At 42.2% G+C, this 19585-nt stretch overlaps 1 protein-coding gene across 1 annotated transcript in view; it reads right to left on the minus strand.

The window, feature by feature from the left end:
* CDAN1 (codanin 1) overlaps positions 1–19585 on the minus strand; it is an 85474-nt gene that overhangs the window by 9472 nt on the left and 56417 nt on the right. The window contains exons 13-21 of the mRNA XM_089686881.1: positions 17463–17606; positions 17096–17262; positions 16641–16725; positions 11012–11101; positions 9320–9374; positions 9100–9233; positions 5992–6095; positions 5723–5872; positions 4754–4817 (exon numbers count right to left, since the gene is read on the minus strand). Coding sequence (XP_089543007.1) covers positions 4754–4817; positions 5723–5872; positions 5992–6095; positions 9100–9233; positions 9320–9374; positions 11012–11101; positions 16641–16725; positions 17096–17262; positions 17463–17606 — 993 coding nt within the window. The remainder of the gene's footprint in view (positions 1–4753; positions 4818–5722; positions 5873–5991; positions 6096–9099; positions 9234–9319; positions 9375–11011; positions 11102–16640; positions 16726–17095; positions 17263–17462; positions 17607–19585) is intronic.

The raw sequence follows: 19585 nt of genomic DNA on the forward strand, positions 1-19585 counted from the left end.
TGGCATTGTTGCTAAGACATTCCCAACCATTACTGCTCACCCCCATCATCACAGGAGCGAGCTCTCAAACCCCTTCTCATGTGAAGACCATTATCTCCTCCGTTGCAGCATAGCTGAACTCAGAACTACTGTGACGGGGGGGAAGAGAGCACATAGGAGGGGGTTTGAATTGGCTGGGAGTGACTTTGAAATGTCCTAGTGTAAGCGCTCGCTAGTGATCAAAGGCAGTTAAGAACAGGACTTGTGTAGGGGGCCTTACATAGGGATGGAACCACCACTATACTCAAGTCAGGCTTCGAAGCATGAAACTGGCTCCCTCTAATTTATGTATTTCAGGAGGGAAAGGGGACAGTCCAAGCCCTTCTACCAGCTCTTTTCACACACAGAGGGTCCACAGCAGCTTTAGATCACATCACTAAGAACTCTTGCAAGTGCTTGCCATTCCATAGTTCCAGGCAGGTCTGTAAGGCTGGGCTCTGCGATGCAGAAAAGAACCAATTACGGTAACTCAGCTGCCCAGGAGAGATGCGTCTCTGCCCTATGGACAATCTCTCCCTCAGAGCCCTCTATCACCTGACCACCCCACCTCTCCTGCCCTATGGACAATCTCTCCCTCAGAGCCCTCTATCACCTGACCACCCCACCTCTCCTGCCCTATGGACAATCTCTCCCTCAGAGCCCTCTATCACCTGACCACCCCACCTCTCCCTGCTCTGAGCTGGTTGCTTACTATCACTTATTCTCATTTTTAGTATTATAGGCTGTTCTTTGGCCTAGAAAGGACCACTTCCATAACTATGCAACAGTAAATAAGGTGGTAGAACATAAAAGGTGCTTTTACTTGACGTCCATATTATGATACAAACAGCTCCAAATCATGGCAATTACAATACTCGTAGTTAGACAGAACATAGTTTACCTCCCAGGCTAGAACAGCCTACCTCCCAAATTAAACGAGGGAGTGCTGCAGTGCTCATGTGAGGAGTAGTAACAGTGCTACACTAGCTCTTCCATGCTGTACAAGCCTGAAGCCAAACAGTACACCAGACATGGCCCACACTTGGGAGCCTTCTCACTCCATGCACTTGCTCTGACAGGAAATCTCAAACTTTGTTCCTTCCACTAAACGTTCTCAGCATACCCATTGAAGGTATACAGCAGGGGAGCTCACCTGGGGCCTTATATATAACTTTCAGGATTCCAATGTCAATAAAAGGCACTGGCTTCCCCAAGATGGTCACCAAAGCTCAGAAGATGATATACCAGTGCTTGACTGGGCTTCATAGTGCCCAGAGATCAGCAGTGGCCATCTGACTGTCTGTTCCTTACAGTAACATTGTTTTAGTGCCCAGTCACACCGGTGTGATCTGGGAATTGAAATCACACCTGAAATCGCATCTAGTGAATGCCAGTGTCTTAATGTTTACGATTTGCTGCAGCTCTATTTCTAACATAGTTCTTGCATTACTTTTTCTGGAGTTTTGTTGTGATTTCACATACATAGAATATAATGGAAATCACGCTACAAATTGCAAGAAATCATTGGAAATCTTCACAAGTAGCAATAAAGCCTTCCGAAAGCTCACAAGGAGTGGAACACTATAGCACTTTATATGCACACAATGAGTTGGTGATATGTTTTGTTGTATTTTTGCACATATTGATCTTGTTTCAAATGATTATTAGCATATACTGTATATAGTTCTGCTGCCATAACTAAATATAAACCATCAACATTTTACCTGCTCTCTCTGCACAAAGTAAACAATCTAGAGCCTGATACCCTTGAAAATGCTAGATTTATCTCTGGACACTGTTGAAGCTTGTACACTCTCTCTTCACTCCACCTTCCCATTGGGCCCATCATTATAATGGGCTGCCTCACTGGCTAACAGAGATGCATGTGAGGCTGGAGGAAGTGGGCAAGCTCTGTAAGTACCAGAAAGTACTGGCCTGAGCATATCAGAGGCAAAAAGAACTGCTGCAAGCTATATGCAGGCACCTATTAGTGCAATATGCAGTTCACAAAAAGAACATTGAGGAACTGGAGAAAGTGCAGAGAAAGGCAACTAAACTGATAAGAGGAATGGAGGAGCTCAGCTATGAGGAAAGATTAGAGGAACTGAATTTATTCTCGAGAAGAGGAGATTAAGGGGGAATATGATCAACATGTATAAATATATCAGTGGTTCATATAGTGAACTTGGTGTAGAGTTATTCACCCTGAGGTCATCGCAGAGGACAAGGGGGCACTCTTTACATCTGGAGGAAAAAAAATGTAATCTCCAAATACAGAAAAGTTTCTTCACAGTAAGAGCTGTGAAAATGTGGAATAGACTCCCTGAAAAGTTGGTTCTGGCCAGCTCAGTGGATTGCTTTAAAAAAAGGCCTGGATTCTTTCTTGGATACACAGAATATAACTGTTTTTTTTTTTTGTAAGTGACAGTCTCTAAGCAAAACTCCCCTTGCTGGCTTCTACTCTTTGGGGTATATGGCCAACTGGGAATGATACAGCTTCAGGGAGTGTGCATGGGATTGCATTTTTGCAATGAAGAGCCTGACTGCTAATTTTTTATTTTCCACCTTAGTTCCACTTTAACTACCTCATACTAATTGACAGGGGCAAGCAACAAGAGCTTTACCATTATAATGAAAGCTGAATTGCCACCCACACTCTGTGCACAATTATTAGGCAACTTGTATTTTTGAGGATTAATTTCATTAGTGAACTAACAGTGCTCTTGATCAATCCAAAATGTTAATAAACCTCAATCCTAAATAATTAAGAAAGTAAAAATGAGGTTTTAGTTTTCTTAGGAGAATATCTATGTGTGCACAATTATTGGGCAACTATTGGTGTGCAGAATTAATATTCAACTAAATGAAAAATGAACATTTTCCCATCTCAATTGTTTATTTTCTTCTGTTAAAGTGAGAATAACCCAAAATGTACAAGTAAACATTTCTGACATTAAAAAAAAAAAAAAAAAAAAAAAAAAAATCAGTGACCAATATAGCCACCCTTTTGTCAATAACAGTCATACGCCTTCCATTCATGGAGTCTGTCAGTTTCTTGATCTGTTGATGATCAACTATTTGTGCAGTAGCAACCACTGCCTCCCAGACACTGTTCAGAGAGGTGTACCGTTTTCCTTCACCAGAGGCCATGTCATTATTCTTTCATCTTTAAGGCTTTACTGGCTAGAAATGCAGTGGAGTACTTTGATGCATGCGATGAAACATTGTCCTGAATATATATCATGGTCTTCTTGGAAGATGTAGACTTTCCTGTACCACCACTTGAAGAAAGTGTCTTCTAAAAACTGGCAGTGGATTTAGGAGTTGATTTTAAGTCCATCTTCAACCTTTAATAATGCCAGCCCATCCCAATACCCCACCTCCACCTGGCTGGTGTCTGAGTCGTAGTGGAGATCTGTGCCCGTTACTGATCCAGCCACGGGCCCATCCATCTGGTCTGTCAAGAGGCACTCTCATCTCATCAGTCCATAAAACCTTTGAAAAACCTGTCTTCAGTTATTTCTTGGCCAAAGTCTTAACGTTTCAACTTATGTGTCATGTTCAGTGGTGATCGGGTTTCAGCCTCCCTTACCTTGGTCATGTCTCTGAGCACTCAACACCTTGTACATCTAGGCACTCCAGGTAGGTTGCCGTTCCGAAATATGACAGCACTGGAGGATAATGGGTTTCTGGTAGCTTCACGTTTGATTCTTCTCAAATCTTTGGCAGTTATTTTGCATCTTTTTTTCTCAACACGTTTCCTGCGACCCTGTTGACTATTTGCAACAAAACGTTTGATGGTCCTGTGATCACACCCTAATATCTTAGCAATTTCAAGAGTGCTGCATCCCTCTAAAAAACTTTTTAGAATGTTTTACTCTTTGGAAAAGTAGCTGCCTAATAATTATGCACACTTTGATATAGGGTGTTGATCTCCTTAGGCCACACCCTCCCTCGTTACACAAATACACATCACCTGATATGCTTAAATCCAATAAGCATTCACGTTTATACAGCTTGGAGTTGGACAATATGCATACAAATGATGATTTGGGCAGGATATTCACTCTAATAATTGTGCACAAAGTGTATTTACCTACTGCAGGTGGTTAAGGATAAGTGACTGACCCAGTAGTAAGAATTCATATTATAGTCCACAAACTGACAAGAGGACACCACAAACAACAGGCAACTATACGTTCTCCAACTGTAAGTGCTATGACTGCCATAAGCAGAATGTATGAATATTGTCAAATAAGGGGTATTGATCTTGGTACTTTACAACAAAAGATTATATAAGGGCTTCTTTACATTTGAGTCACTCTCTGAAGAGTGATCTGCAGTGGTTTGCTTTTAAGAAGGTGTTTGATAGCCGGTGAGCATCGTGTTAGGTTGCCTCCTAAGCGCCCATTTTAACGTCTAAAAAAAAGAAACAAATCACACAACTGTGCTTCGCTCAGTTAAATGGGTCATGTTTGGCAGGCAGTACTACACGCTGAAGGAGACCGTAGAAATCATTTTGTTGCACTGCAATGTTTTGCACTTGGCATGTGTTCACTGCATTTTCAGCTTAAGGGGAAGTGGTTGAGATAAAGGAGGGGTACACTAAGAACGTGGCTCTGCCACACGTGTTTAAAGGCAACCTCTCTCCAACGTGGCTGGAGATGGACTTTAAGAATATATTTTAAATCCAACAATATAAGAACCAAAGTGCTGACTACAGCAAACTACCCACAAAAGCAGACGTCTCCTCAGGAAGAAGCACTCTGACAGCCTCAGGAGCCTTTTTCTTGCAGTATCTAGAAAGAAGAATGCAGTTTATTAAATATATAAAATAACCTTACAGATTACCATTAACTGTGATGGCTGTAAACAGACCAAAGCACCATAACTACAGGCAAAAAAGGCAACAAACTGTTTTTTAGCAAAAAAAAAAAAAAAAGTATTCAATACACCTCAATATGTAGAAACTTAGAAATGTGACAGCACAAAAAGACCAAGTGGTCCATAGGGTCTGCCTTGTAAGACAATCTCATTTTGTAAGCGAGGTCTCCAGGACTGGACATAGTATTCTAAATGAGGTCTTACTAACAGGTCTATATTGGGGAATCAGGACCACCTTCCTCCTACTGGTGACCCCTCTAATGATGCATCCTAGAATTCTATTCGCTTTTCCCACTGCCTGGCCACATGGTCTGCACATTTTGCAATCATCTGACATAAGTACTCCCAAATCTTTTTTTCCCCTGTAGTGCTGGCCAACACTGGCAACTGACCCACTGCAGCCTCCTCTCTAAGGTGCTCCCAGCTGCGGTCATATGGAATTCAGAGCACTGGAGCAAAGGATAGGGTGACTAATACAGCCTCCTCCTCTATCACTAGAATTAATGAGCATTTACCTTTGCAGTGCAGATGAGGGTGACTGTAGGGTCCCCCCCCCCCCCATCCCTGAGTCGGGCTTTAAACTGATCTGCTTTATTGCATTAAAAGCTGTGCAAATCAAACTGTATAAGCCAAACTTCAGATTTTAAGTATAGGACTACTTTAAGTTCAGCATGTTGCCATCACGTGGTAATACAAAACTGACATTCCAGTCTTCAGTAACACAGAGCTGCTCTAAGAGACAATATTTCATGCTGAGAGTAAGATCTCTGTATATGGTAATGCTTCAAAATGGTTCACTTGTATTTTAAACTCCTCTTACTGTTGTCCTTGCTGCAGAGCCTGCCGTCCATCCTCACAGAGCCTGGCACAAACGCCGTCCAGCAGCATGCTGTGACCTGCACTGTCCTCTGTCACTTTGTCCTTCAGAATAATTTCAGCTGTCTTCACTAGGTCTGCCACCAGTGTAGCCCTTTAAAAGTAGAGATGAACATTCTTCAATCACTCAATGGAATAATTGTGATATTTAACAGAGGTTGAGCAAGTAATGTGATTTTCTGTATAAAACCAAGCTAGGAGATAATTACGCACTTGATATGCTTAACACAGTTAGATCCAATCCGTTCAGCCACAAACTCCACAGATCTCCGAAGTGAGGGAGGCTGATTATGGAAGAATGCTTGTTCCAGCTCAGCCTGTGAAAAGAGATTTATATCTTCAGGTTATCAGCAAGAAATAATATTGAACCAAAGTCTGCAGGGGTGTTGACATTTTTGAAAAAACTGCTTGTCCAGGGACTGAATTGGGGTTTCAATCTACATATCCCTCATGTCCAGATAAAAAAAATAATACATTTTAACCAAAACCATATTTAAATCTGAGGTGCTTTTAGGAACATCTGAAGCTTTTAAAAACAAAAAGGGGCTTTATGGTGACTTATATGTTTAATATTGTACTGTTCAGCTCCTCCTCACCTCCCTGTCTCTTTGCAGCACTGCACCCGGGGACTAGCAGGGAGGAGAGAAACCTCGCAGTGTAATGAGCACTGATTGGGTGCTGTTCAGGAAAGGGGAGTGTCGGGCTTATCCTTTATCCCTTTCACTGCCAGAGCCGTTTTTGCGTTTGTTTGCACGTTTAAAAAATCATTTTAGGTCTGAAGACCCCCAAACATTATATATTTTCTGAAAGCAGACACCCCAGAGACTAAAATAGTGGTAGTTTACATTTTTTTATGTCGCACGATATTACCGCAGAATTTCAGTAAAAAATACACAAGTTAATTTTAGGGAACAAAAAAAAAATACATTTTCTATTTTTTTTTGTAAAATATAAAGATGAGTTTGTACCAAGTAAACAGATATCCAACATGTCAAACCTTACATTTGTGTGCGCTCGTGAAATGGTGACGAACTTCAGTACCCTATATGTTCTATAGGAGACACTTTTAAAGCCCCTTCTAGGTCATCAGTATAGTGTTACGGGGGATGTCTCATACTAGAATTATTGCTCTCATTCTGGAGTGCACAATGATATGTAATATGTGTAAAAAAATCGGTAGTGCTGGCTCTGAGGAAGAGACAAGTCCTCGTTAGACTGTTGGAGGTCAAATGTTCCTATGTGGATACCATGCGGACTGGACAGTGCTGTTCTTTATGATGAGCTTATTTACATTTGTCCTTTGTGAGTATATCACCTATAATTTTTTATCAATAAATGTTATTTAAGGTAATGCACTAGGCCAGTGCGCCCTCTCTTTATTTTCTTTGTCTGATTACATCACCCAGGGAAATGACAGAATGGCACCAGTGCATCCATATAAGATCAAATTGGGCTCACTACAGGAAAATGTTGAAAACTGCTAACCCGCCCTTACAGGATAACTACAAGGAAATTTCTCAAATAGAGGGGTCTTTGAAGCACTGACAATACTATATTTAATTCTCATAGTAGGTGTAGAGGATTAACTGGGGGGGGGGGGCAATATATGCAACTCCTTGAACTAAGATGCAAATTAGCATATTATTACAAATAGGACGCTGATAAATCTTGCAGGAAATAGATTTATGAGCTTTAAGCATGGCCTGAATAACTGAATCCTAAAACACCATATTTCAGACCAAGTTTTAACAGCCAGGCTGTAAAAGCCAGCTAAAGAGAAGCTGAGTAGAGGTGCAAAGGCTACCAGACGAACAATGTTGGCATACAACAACCGCCAAGGCCATTCGAGAGCTATGAGAATGGCTAAAATGCTGTAGACTTCGATCCTTCAAGGTAGATGTGGTAAAAATTTCAGCAGAGAAATGGCTTAGATCGGCGCATACCGATCCCATGGCACCCCAGGGCATCTATCGCTTCCATTATCAGGTCTTGAGACAAATCTGTCAATATTATCCACATAAAGAGGAGAGCTCCCCCATGTTGCCAGCATGCAAATACATAAGTGTATAGTAAACCCACAAGTAAATTTATTTTTTAATTTTATTTATTTCTTCAGGTACTTATACAGTGCCATCAATTTACGCAGCGCTTTACATATATATTATACATTTACATCAGTCCCTAACCCTCAAGGAGTGCACAATCTAAGGTCCCTAACTTATATTCATACATACACATACTAGGGACAATTTAGACAGGATCCAATTAACCCAATGAATTTAATGCCTTCTCAAAATGGCCAGTCAGCTACAGCTGCTTTGGTAGCAATACCATACAAGCAGCCTCAGTACCAAACAGAATAAAAACCTCAACACAACATAAAACTGCAAAGCACATGCAACAATGAGTTTTTACAGACAGGGACAGGAACACTGCTGCAGCTCTGGCCTGAGAACGCCACAAGAAATCCCCATTCATACTGGCCTGACCGAAAAGTACATTTCAGCACTAACTGGAACACAAATGGGAAGTTCTTGCCAACTACAGGACTGTCATTGACAGAACGCCAGTATAATTAATGAGCTGGGAAAACCTGAGCCCATTGGCCTACTATAGAGACTTCCAGGTTTTCCAATATGCAGAGCCTGAAATCTACCAGTAACTGTTGACGGTAGAAACATTCTCTAATTCAAGCAAAAAACTAACAGAACAGAAAGACATCTGTTCTCCTAAGGGCACTAAGCAGGTGTGAGGAGGGAGGGTTTACAGGCTCAGGGAGTTGGCCTTCAGTTTTCTATGTGCCTAGGGTCCTGTTTTCCTTTAGGCCAAGGATGGGCAACTGTGGCCCTCCAGGTCCCATCACGCCTATGCCTTTGGGAGTCATGCTTGTAACTGTCAGTTATGCAATGCCTCATGGGACTTGTAGTTCTACAACAGCTGGAGGGCCATAGTTGCCCACCCCTGCTTTAGGCAACCTATATCTCTAGGTTGTTTGGTTATCAACCTGTGTCCCTCAAGGGACGATTGAGCAACATGCAAAATTATAAACAGGGAGACTAGCTTCTCACAGCTGCAATCCAGTAGGCTGCAGTATAACCCTAGGTTTTTTAATAAATCATCAAGCAGTGTCTCTCAAGGGATGATAGAGAAATATACAAATATATAAAAAAGGAGACTAGCATCTCAGAGTTGCAATCCAGCACTTTTGCCATGAACATTGCTTCATTTATTATAGTCAATTCCATTCAAGTTAATAGCAAGAACAAGACAAATTTGATTTGGTTTTCACAAAAAATAAAAAAAAAAAAACCCTAATTTTACCTGCAGCTTTTTTTGTGACAAAGTTAGTTTTGGCATCAGCGGTTCTGCTGCAGTAGGAGTGATTTTCCTTATAAAACCTCCATTTTTGCCTCCAGAGCCAGCCACAAATGAAACAAGCAATTTTCGCAATTCTCCTGCCAAGAAGAAAAATATTTTGTATGAGGTGAAATTTTTGGCTAACTAGCTCTTTCTAATTGTCCAACTTTAATAGGTAACTTACCAAGGTAAGGACAACAGTTGTACAATAGTTGCTGATCCACCAGAGGCACACAATCCTATAGTTACAGAACATTTGCTTAATATGGAGCTGACATCATTCACATTTATAATACATTTAAAGCCCAGCCGCAGCTTCTAGGATATTTGTGATTGCAATTATGTGAAAAAGGCAAAGTAGTTCTAATTCTTGCATACTGAAAACCTGACTTTTTTATGACACTGTCACTATGTGGTATTCTGCAAACTAAAGATAAGCAAGGAAACTATTACCCCAGGTTTACATATCTGCGTTTCTGCGGTCTGCGTTTTGTGCGGATACGAGAGCACATTAATTTGAATGGACTCCCGTGCCCTGGGACACACAGGGAATAAGTCCCTGCACTTCTGAAAACACAGCCCGCACAGGAAACTTGGTTCCCAGTACAGTTGCGATTTCCAGTGCGACGGCGTGCCATTAGAATTAATGGCACCCACCCGCAGGTCCGCATTCTTCTGTGCGGGTGGTGCAGCTGCATGGATTTTTGTGCAGATCCACAGCACAGATGTGAACCTCGTCTTAGGAGTACTTGCACAAACCTGGCACAGAACAGAGACTTTGATCAGCAGGGCTGTCTGAGCCAATCCTGATGTCAAAATGGACACTTTCATGGTGTCAAAAAGAGTGCATTCCAGGATGCCCGTAGTTAAAAGCTACCCCGACCTCTACGTCATCCGAGTGCTTCAGCAAAATAAGGAGCAGCTGCGCTTCCTGGACCAGATCGTCGTGGGACCGGGACCAGAGCCAGGTAAGAAACAGCAGCCCCCTGCCCGCCCCTGTACTTAGTGTCTCTTCCGTTGGAAGGAGGGGGACGGCACCGCGCCGCCCCCCAAAAAAGTGCCGCCCTGACACCGGCTCGCCGTATACCGGCGTATAAGACGACCCCCGACTTTTCAGAAGATTTTCATGGGTTAAAAAGTCGTCTTATACACCAGAAAATACGGTAGTTGACTCTGCTCCCCTTTCCCAGTCTTTGGCAGACTTCTGATCTATAATGTAAAAGCGGAGTAGGTGCTTGGGAAAAGGGGAGCAGAGTGAGCTGAGCTGCCAACCTGAAAGGCTTCACTGATTTTGTTGTGAGCTTTAGAGATAAACTGATCCACCGTGCATGGAGCTATAAAAGTCAATAAGACCTTCATTTGCTGTGCGTTAAGACGGTTTACTCTATGAGTAGAATCAATCGAAAGGGCTCTAGGACTGAAATAGTTAACTGATTAAAGTTAGGTATAGCCAAAAGAGGCTATAAGATTGTCCTTCATTTCTCATGGTTATTCTGGAGAGTAAAGGGAAACATTCCCTATAATGATACAAACATGATTAAAACACTTTATATTTTTGAATCTGGAAGGGTTTTTAATGCTTTCTGTGTTGCTGTGGAGGGTTTTCTCCTCACTTCCTGTCCTTGTGGCTAGTACCACCTTGAGCAAAAAAAAAGGGAAGAGGCACAGATAGCAACAAAGACCTGACAAAGGTTGCAACCCTTCCCACACTGAGGATTTTATCAGAGAGAACTTTAGGCGTTACAGAGGAAAAAACACACTAAAACAAACCTGTACAGTAAAGTTACAATTACTCAGAGCTCACTGGAAAAAAAAACCCATTCAAAGTAGTACCTACATATTGATATTACAAAAACGTCCAGACTCTCACACTTACCAGAGCTTGTGCTATTACAACAGTTCCTACTGAAATCTCATCTTTGACAGTTTCATTGTTGAAGAACATTTCTTCTGGTACTGTTGGCACCTAAAAAGCAATTATATTACATGGAGGGATGGCATCAGTCACACACTAATAACAAAATAGTAGATATGAGACACAGAGTCTCTTTATATTCATTATGAAGAGTGTTATGCTGCCACCTTCAGATGACCAGACACTGGCAGAAAGACAAGACAGGAAGTCCTCTCCCAGGCAAAACCCCTCCCCTTTAGGCAAAGGCTTCAGTTTTTGTAGAAAGCCAGGCACCACAAAGAGGGGTGACATCTCTGTGTCCCGAGGTGTACTCTAAGAAAAGAATCTTACAGTTAAACAAAAAAAAAAACTTTTTCTATACCCTACACCATGGAACACAGAGGGGTTTATTTACTAAACCTGGAGAGTGCAAAGTTAGGCTCACTTCTGCATAGAAACCAATCAGCTTCCAGGTTTCATTGCCAAAGCTTAATTGAACAAGCTGAGGTTAGAAGCTGATTGGTTTCTATGCAAAAGTGAGCCTGACTTTGCACTCTCCAGGTTTAGTAAATAAACCCCAGAGTGTCTTTATATTCATTATGAATAGGGATGTCCCAGGCACTGAATATGAGGAGAGGGCAACAAGCCAACAGGCCCCAGAACACAATGTCCTGGATGAGATGGAGCGAAGAAACCGCCTTAGGGAAAAATTGGGGTCTCAAGGAGTCAACAAAATGCTGACCAGTGAAACAACACTAGTGACACCCTGCACACAGGTACGCACCAAGGAATGTGAAGAAATCAGTCTCTGAAAAGTGACCGCCAAGACTGAAATCTGACTCTTGATCAAACTTAAGGTCAGTTCCAAAAAAGCTCCAGATTGGAGAAAAGCCAAGCTGCAAGACCAGGCAAGCTTGTGAGGAGAAAACCTTTAGTTTCACACCAAAGAAAACAACATTTCCAAGATTTGTGTTAAACCTTCCTTCCCTAATTCACCTTCCAAGCTTTCCATAGGGTAGGAATGACAGAAAAGCAAATACTGTCTCACAAGACTCTGGCTGTAACAGCCAGCGGCTATAAAAAAAAAGGGAGGCAGGTTAGACCTTGTGACAGAAGATCGGTCAGTCCAGAAAAGTGAAGGATTGTCAGCCAACATGTTCACAAGGTCAGAGTACCTGAGACTGGTGTTAGAAAACAGAATTCCTCCCACTCTAATCCTGAAAAGCAGACAATATAAACATTATGATGGCAGAAATGAATAAATTAGGGAGAAAGGGTCTCACGGTGCAACCAGAGTATTTAAAACAAATGCTCAAAGACCCATGGTCTTGGAGACAAACCCATCCAGCTGTGTATTGAACCTGGACACCAGAAGATCCAAATCCAGGGTGCCCCACCAGTGACAAAGTTCCCCCGAACACCTCTGGGTGAAAATCCCAGTCCCCCTGAGAGAGTTGTTGAGAAAAAAGTACCTGCCAATTTTCTACAACTCAATGCAGACCACCATGGAATTGTCCGACAGGACCCTTAACAGGAAATCACTTCAGCTATTCAATGCAAGAGGGCAAGGTGAATGGCTCTCAGTCCCAGGATGTTGATGGGCAACAACCTCTCCTGAGGTGACCAAGTTCTCCCAGACCGAAAAAAATGTCCAAAACTCCACCCCAGCCCATGAGGCCGGTGCCCATCGTTAGGACCTTCCAGGACAAAAGTAGGAACGCTTTTCCCATCTCTGGCATGTGTGAGGAGATACATCAGTCCAGAGACAGCTTCATGCTGGTATTAGCAATATTAGGGAATCTAAAAACTGTGTCCTCCTGTTTCATGCCCTTAAGACATTCCATTGAAGGGATTTCAATGAAAGAAAGCTGGGCAAAGCTATTGCTTCAAAGGAGGCTACCATATTTCCCAGAACCCTCATGCTAGAGCAAATTGACAGACTAGTTACAGTCTTGAGCAAGTCTACCTGAACCCTCAGAGCAATACATGTCCAGAAGGAGAGGAGCCTAGACAGTATGCAGGGTCAGGCCTAAATATATCAACCTCTGAGTTGGGGCCAAGGCCAACGTCTGCAAATTCAGGACCCATCCGAACCTCTCCAGTGCACTGTGTGAAGCACATTGGTCTGCAGAAGAGAAGCAAAACTGATCCTTCAGAAGCAAGTCATTCAGATATCCACAACAGCGATACCGGTATGCAGGAGCCCCCAAAGCAGAACCTTTGGTAAGTAGATGCATTTCGTCACCACCCCATATGACGTCCTCAAGGTTTTACCTTTGAGGAAGTCACGTCGGGAGTGTCGAAACACGTCACGATGGAGGCTTAGTGATGTAATGACTCTATGATAGTAGTCGGATGGTTGGCTTCTGAGGTGATCCTGTATATATGATATACAGTTGTGTTCAAAATAATAGCAGTGTGTTGAAAAAAGTGAATAAAGCTCAAAATCCTTCTAATAGCTTTTATTTTTTTACATTTTATTTTATTTTGGGGATCGTCTGACAAACTGTCTCTGGCCACTAGACCCAAAAAGAACCATCTTACTTTCATCAGTCCATAAAATGTTGCGCCATTTCTCTTTAGGCCAATGTGCTTTTGGCAAATTGTAACCTCTTCAGCACTTGTCTTTTTTCCAACAGTGGGACTTTGCGGGGGCTTCTTGCAGATAGCTTGGTTTCACATAGGCCTCTTCTAATTGTAACAGTACTCACAGGTAACTTTAGACCTTCTTTGATCTTCCTGGAGCTGATTGTCCTTGCCATTTTGGCTATTCTTCTATCCATTCGAATGGTAGTTTTTCACTTTCTTCCACGTCTTTCAGGTTTTGGTTGCCATTTTAAAGCATTTGCGATCATTTTAGCTGAGCAGCCTGTCATTTTCTGCACTTCTTTATATGTTTTCCCCTCTCCAATCAACTTTTTAATCAAGGTACGCTGTTCTTCTGAACAATGTCTGGAACGACCCATTTTCCTCAGAATTTCAGAGAGAAATGCAATGTAACCAGCATGTACAACATTTGCCGCCTTCCTTCCTTAAATAAGGGCAATAATTGTCACCTGTTTTTCAAAGAATGTATGACCTTACTAATAGAACTCCACACTGCTATTATTTTGAACATGCCCCTTTCAATTAATGATTCAATTACACAGAATCAGCAGCATGCATGTCATGACTATTCTATTACTCTACTATACCTGCTAGTAAATTATTTGCCATGTAGAAATATAATTTCTACCAAAAACAGTGATTGATCAGGTTAGTGATATCTGACTGCTATTATTTTGAACACAATTGTATGTATATGCATTGTTAGATGTTTTGACACATATGTGTTGATAGAGATATATACAGTGGGGCAAACAAGTATTTAGTCAGCCACCAATTGTGCAAGTTGCACAATTGGTGGTTGACTAAATACTTTATTGCCCCACTGTGCCTTGGTGGACATTATGGGAGTTGTGGAAAGACTGATGGCAGAGACACCATTTTAGGTGGTAGTCCTCCACTGCAAACCGCAGAACCTTTCATGAGATGGAAGGATCGGAATTTGCAGGTAAGCATGTTTGATGTCCAGTGATGTCTGGAAATTCCCTGCTGGGTAAAGGTCAGGCTGGACCATACTGATTCCATCTAAACTTTCGCACTTGGAGAAACTTGCCAAGTCTTTTCAGGTCTAAAAGGGGACAAACATCGAAATTTGATTTCAGAACCTGTAAAAGGGTCTTTGTAGAAAGCAAAAACCCTTTCATCCTCTGGGACTGGAATGATCACTTTGAGATAGAGGAAAGCTTGCAGAAGAGTAATATTCTCTGTGGTCTTCACGAAGGTCTGCAGATACAAGTGGCGGTGCCCTTTGATTGTATTTCATTTTTAGTGGCATGCACCTAAAGGGTAAAGATATGCAGATCCTGCCACTCTCCTCAGAGCCATGCAAGTTCATCAGCTGTCAAAAATGAAAGTCATTCCAATTTAGAACCAGTCCTGCATAAAACATGATTTACAAAGAGCAGAAACAGCTTTGGTCTTCACTCTGAGGACGTGCGTGGCACGAAAAGCTTTAGGAGGAACCAACACGCCGTGACGTCACGCTGCCGGAGCCACGTGTAGGTCCGGTGGCCATCTCTACTCTTGGTCAGGGCTGCGTTTACTTTGCAATACTGTTAACCCCTTTTAACCAATTTCCATGGAATAAAGCATTAGAAATGACTACACTATGGGCACTTCTTTTGTGGCTCCTTTATGGAGCTATTAAATTACAGAGCCTGCAGATGATCCTTACTTATCTAGAACCCAGAGGAGGGAATCCCTGTAAACAGGCTGCATACCCATCCATCCTAAAGGGGAACTCTGGATGAGCAGATCTCACTTAATCCCAAGATTCACTGCTGTGCTGTTCCATACCTAGAAGGAAGTTCACCAGGCGCCTGACATACCACGCTTCCCTAAGTGGTCCGTGGTTGCATATGTTTATATGCGAATATTCAATGCGCATCTGGTGAGTGCGCAATTTTACCATTACTTCCAAGCACAAGCATTTGAATTCTACTACAGTTGGGATGATTTATCATCTCTTATTATTTATGAACTTTTATTGTCACTTTTATTAGCGCTGCACTTTATTTATACAGTGTTCTCTGGAGTGACGAATCACGCTTCTCTGTCTGGCAATGCGTTGGAAGTGTCTGGGTTTGGCGGTTGCCAGGAGAATGGTACTTGCCTGACTGCATTGTGCCAAGTGTAAAGTATGGTGGAGAGAGGATTAAGGTGTGGGGTTGTTTTTCAGGGGTTGGGCTTGGCCCCTTAGTTCCAGTGAAGGGAACTCTTAAGGTGTCAGCATACCAAGACATTATGGACAATTGGGGATGTCCGCTTCCTGTTCCAACATAACTGCGCACCAGTGCACAAAGTAAGGTCCATGAGGACATGGATGAGCAAGTTTGGGGTGGAGGAACATGACTGGCCTACACAGAATCCTGACCTCAACAGAACAGAACACCTGCGGGATGAATTAGAGTGGAGCCTGCGAGCCAGGCCTTCTGCGCTTCTAGAAGAATGGTCAAACATTCCCATAGAGGGACGCCGAAACCTTGTGGACAGCCTTCCCAGAAGAGTTGAAGTTGTTATAGCTGCAAATTGTGGGTCAACTCAATATTGAACCCTACGGACTAAGACTGGAATCCAATTCAAGTTCAGGTGTGTGCAAAGGCAGGAGTCCCAATACTTTTGGTAATAATGTATTATTATGCTGGGTCACATTATGCAGGATCCAGTGCCAACAAACCACCTTACAGGTTGTCCACCATGTCATCTGGTGCAGGGTCCAGGTATGATTCCTATGAGTGATGAATTGCCAAAGGACATGGATCCAAAAAAAAAAAAAAAGGTCTCTTGATCCTGGATGAAATCACTCAGAAGTTAGCTATTTTTGTGCAGAGAGCTGCACCCGCATGACCAGCACCTTCAGACACTAACAAAAAACAGAAGCCTTGCCTAACGTGGAGGGGACATTTTTTTGCCAGTGTTCAGTCCCATGAATAAAGATGCTCTGTATCTCGCGATGTAGAAGAAAATACATTTTTAGGGAAACAGAACTTATTACAAAACAAGGTACCTGGAAGAGCCAGCCCAGAACAGCAAGAATCAGCAGTTTGTTTAATAACCCCATCTCCTTCTCATCAGTCAGGATCAGCTTGTATCTGGGACAACAAATCATTTATATAAACCAATTACAATGACTTCTAACTGCAACAAAAGAAAATCTTTCAGAGTACCAACAAAAAAATTAAAACACAACTGCAATGAAGGTAAACTTTCTAGCAAGACACAATAATAAAAATTGCCTTACTTGCCAGAACAGTTAATCAGCAGGCTCTTTACAGAGTATCACTGCTGGCTATTAATACAGGATTCACATTTCTTCTATCTGTATAAGAATCAGGTAGACCATCTAAATTGTGGTGATTACTAAATGTTAAAATGATGTGTTCAGTCTAATTAAAACATACACTCCTGTAAATATATAAAAACTGACATAAAGAGTTTTTTTTTTTTTAAATAGAAATTTACCTGTACAGGTGTAGCAAGTGACAAAATACATTTCTGTAATATTCCAGATATGGAGCAACACCATCCATCAATGAAAGATACTCTACTGCCCATGGAACAGTTAGCACTGTACGATGGTCCTGTATGGACCGTCTGAGTAACTGCAGCACATCTAACATAGGAAGAGTCTGAGGAGAAAAGGAAGGATCAGGAAATCAATTCTGTTCACATAGAAGACAGCAGTGACTAAACAAATTAAAATGGTGAGAATTAAGATTGGAAAGGGAGTACAGTGCAAGGAGAGGGTTGGTAAATGGATCAGATGAAGCTGACTGGTACAGGTATGTAGAGGGATGTTTTTCTTCTTAGTGCAATTTATTAATTTTACCTGGTTTCGTACAGCAACTGCAGACTCTTGTAATTCCCCAGTAAGAGATTCTGTAGTTCTATAAGGTAAAAATGTCAAAAATCCCAGGAACTTTGCCAAGAGCCGAAGAGTTAGGAGAACTGAGGCAAATCGGATTTTTTCATCCTGAAACACAATATAAGGTTTTAGAGTATACTGTACTCTGGGTGTTCACTGTATAATATATATAATTGCGATTTAAAAATTTCCTTGGCTTTATTCAATAAAGAATTACTAATTCTGAAGAGTAGTACCCCATGCCAACCAATCAAAATGTATTCTACTGAAGTCAGATCAGTATAAGATGAATATGTAATGGAGGTGAATCAACAGAGCACTCCTCGCTGAGCTCTGCAGTGTGTCATTTCAGTTCTCTGCCCCCTGAAAGCTTAGACAAGCTTTATACATTTTGGACTTGGAACAAATTTAGAGAAGAGAAGATAACAAACAGGTATAACTTATGTAGGAGGATTTGTTTCATCTCTGTGCACCAACTATAGTAAGTATACTGTATGTAAGGGTTTACAACCACTTTAAGCTGCAAGACGTCTGGTTACTCCATGTTTGATGTAAGCCACTAATGTGGCACTGTCCCGACTGAATCCAAATCAGGTGTCAGATGTCCTTGCAGTCAAGAGGTCCATCGTTGCAGGTTTCCATACCAGTAAGAAGACAGACTGGCAAGACTCCAGAGCTGGACTCTCGATGCCAGGGCAATTCCAGTGCTGTGGGTCAGGTGGATGTGACTGTCCAGAGACTCAACTCTCTTGTTCCAAGCAGCCAGAATGTGAGTTGCAATGGTCTGGAGCGGATTTGAGCATATAGGACTAGCTCAATAGAGGCTTCCATTAAGTCAAGACCCCTCATGCAAAAGTGGAGATTAAATTGGCTACAGGAGTCCATGTGTGCGATAGCATGGTCTGGTGTTTGTTTAGGGGAAGGAAATTCTTCAAAAGGGCTGTGTGCAAGGTCAAGCAAGGAGATGGCTCCAGTGCTGATTTTTGGAGATTCAGGATCCAACCGAAGTGTGTTGGAGGCAGGCTGAAATTCCATCTTGTAGTTGGATACCATGCTTTGAACCCAAATGTCTCAGGACCAGATAGCTACAAAGGCCAGCAAACATTCCACTACTTTAAATGATGATGCCCCCCCATTGAGAGGAGAACTTGTTTGTGGAACTTGAGGATTTGGGGGTCCAGGCCATACAGCAGGACTGAGTTTCAGGCTTTGCCTTGGACTTCAGGTAAGAGAGAAATGAAAGGAACTCTTATACTGTATTAAGAGGAAGAGGGTTTTCCCAGTAGGAGGTTTAGCTTTCTTTTTCTAGGGCAGAAGGGTACCTTTCCTCCAATTAGTGGTGCACCGAAGGGAAAATTCTGGACCGAAACCGTAAATTCAGAATGCATTTGGTCGAAAACCAAAACCGAAATAGACAGTTTTTTTAAAAATATACACTATATTGCCAAAAGTTTTGGAACACCTCTCCAAATCATTGGATTCAGGTGTTCTAATCACCTCCTTGGCTACAGGTGTATAAAATCAAGCACCTAGGCATGCAGACTGCGTCTACAAACATTTGTGAAAGAATGGGTCGCTCTCAGGAGCTCAGTGAATTAAAGCATGGTGATAGGTTGCCACTTGTGTAATAATGAAATTTCCTTGCTACTAAATATTCCACGCTCAACGGTTAGTGATATTGTAACTAAGTGGAAGCAACTGGGAACAACAGCAACTCAGCCACAAAGTGGTAGGCCAAGTAAAATGACAGAGCAGGATCAGCACATGCTCAAGCACACAGTGTGCAGAAGTCACCAACTGTCTGCAGAGTCAATAGCTAAAGACCTCCAAAACTTCGTGTGGCCGTCAGATTAACACAACAATGTGTAGAGAGCTTCAAGGAATGGGTTTCCATGGCCGAGCAGCTTCATCCAAGCCTTATATCACCAAGTGCAATGCAAAGCGCCAGATGCAGTGGTGGAATCTAGAGAAGTGGAGTCGTGTTCACTGGAATGACAAATCACACTTGTCTGTCTGGCAATCTGATGGACATGTCTGGGTTCGGTGGTTACCAGGAAAGCGGTACTTGCGTGACTGCATTTTGCCAA

The sequence above is a fragment of the Staurois parvus genome, unplaced genomic scaffold (genome assembly GCF_062004578.1).
Source record: "Staurois parvus isolate SC_StPar_1 unplaced genomic scaffold, SC_StPar_1.0 ptg000414l, whole genome shotgun sequence".
Classification (NCBI taxonomy): Eukaryota; Metazoa; Chordata; class Amphibia; order Anura; family Ranidae; genus Staurois; species Staurois parvus.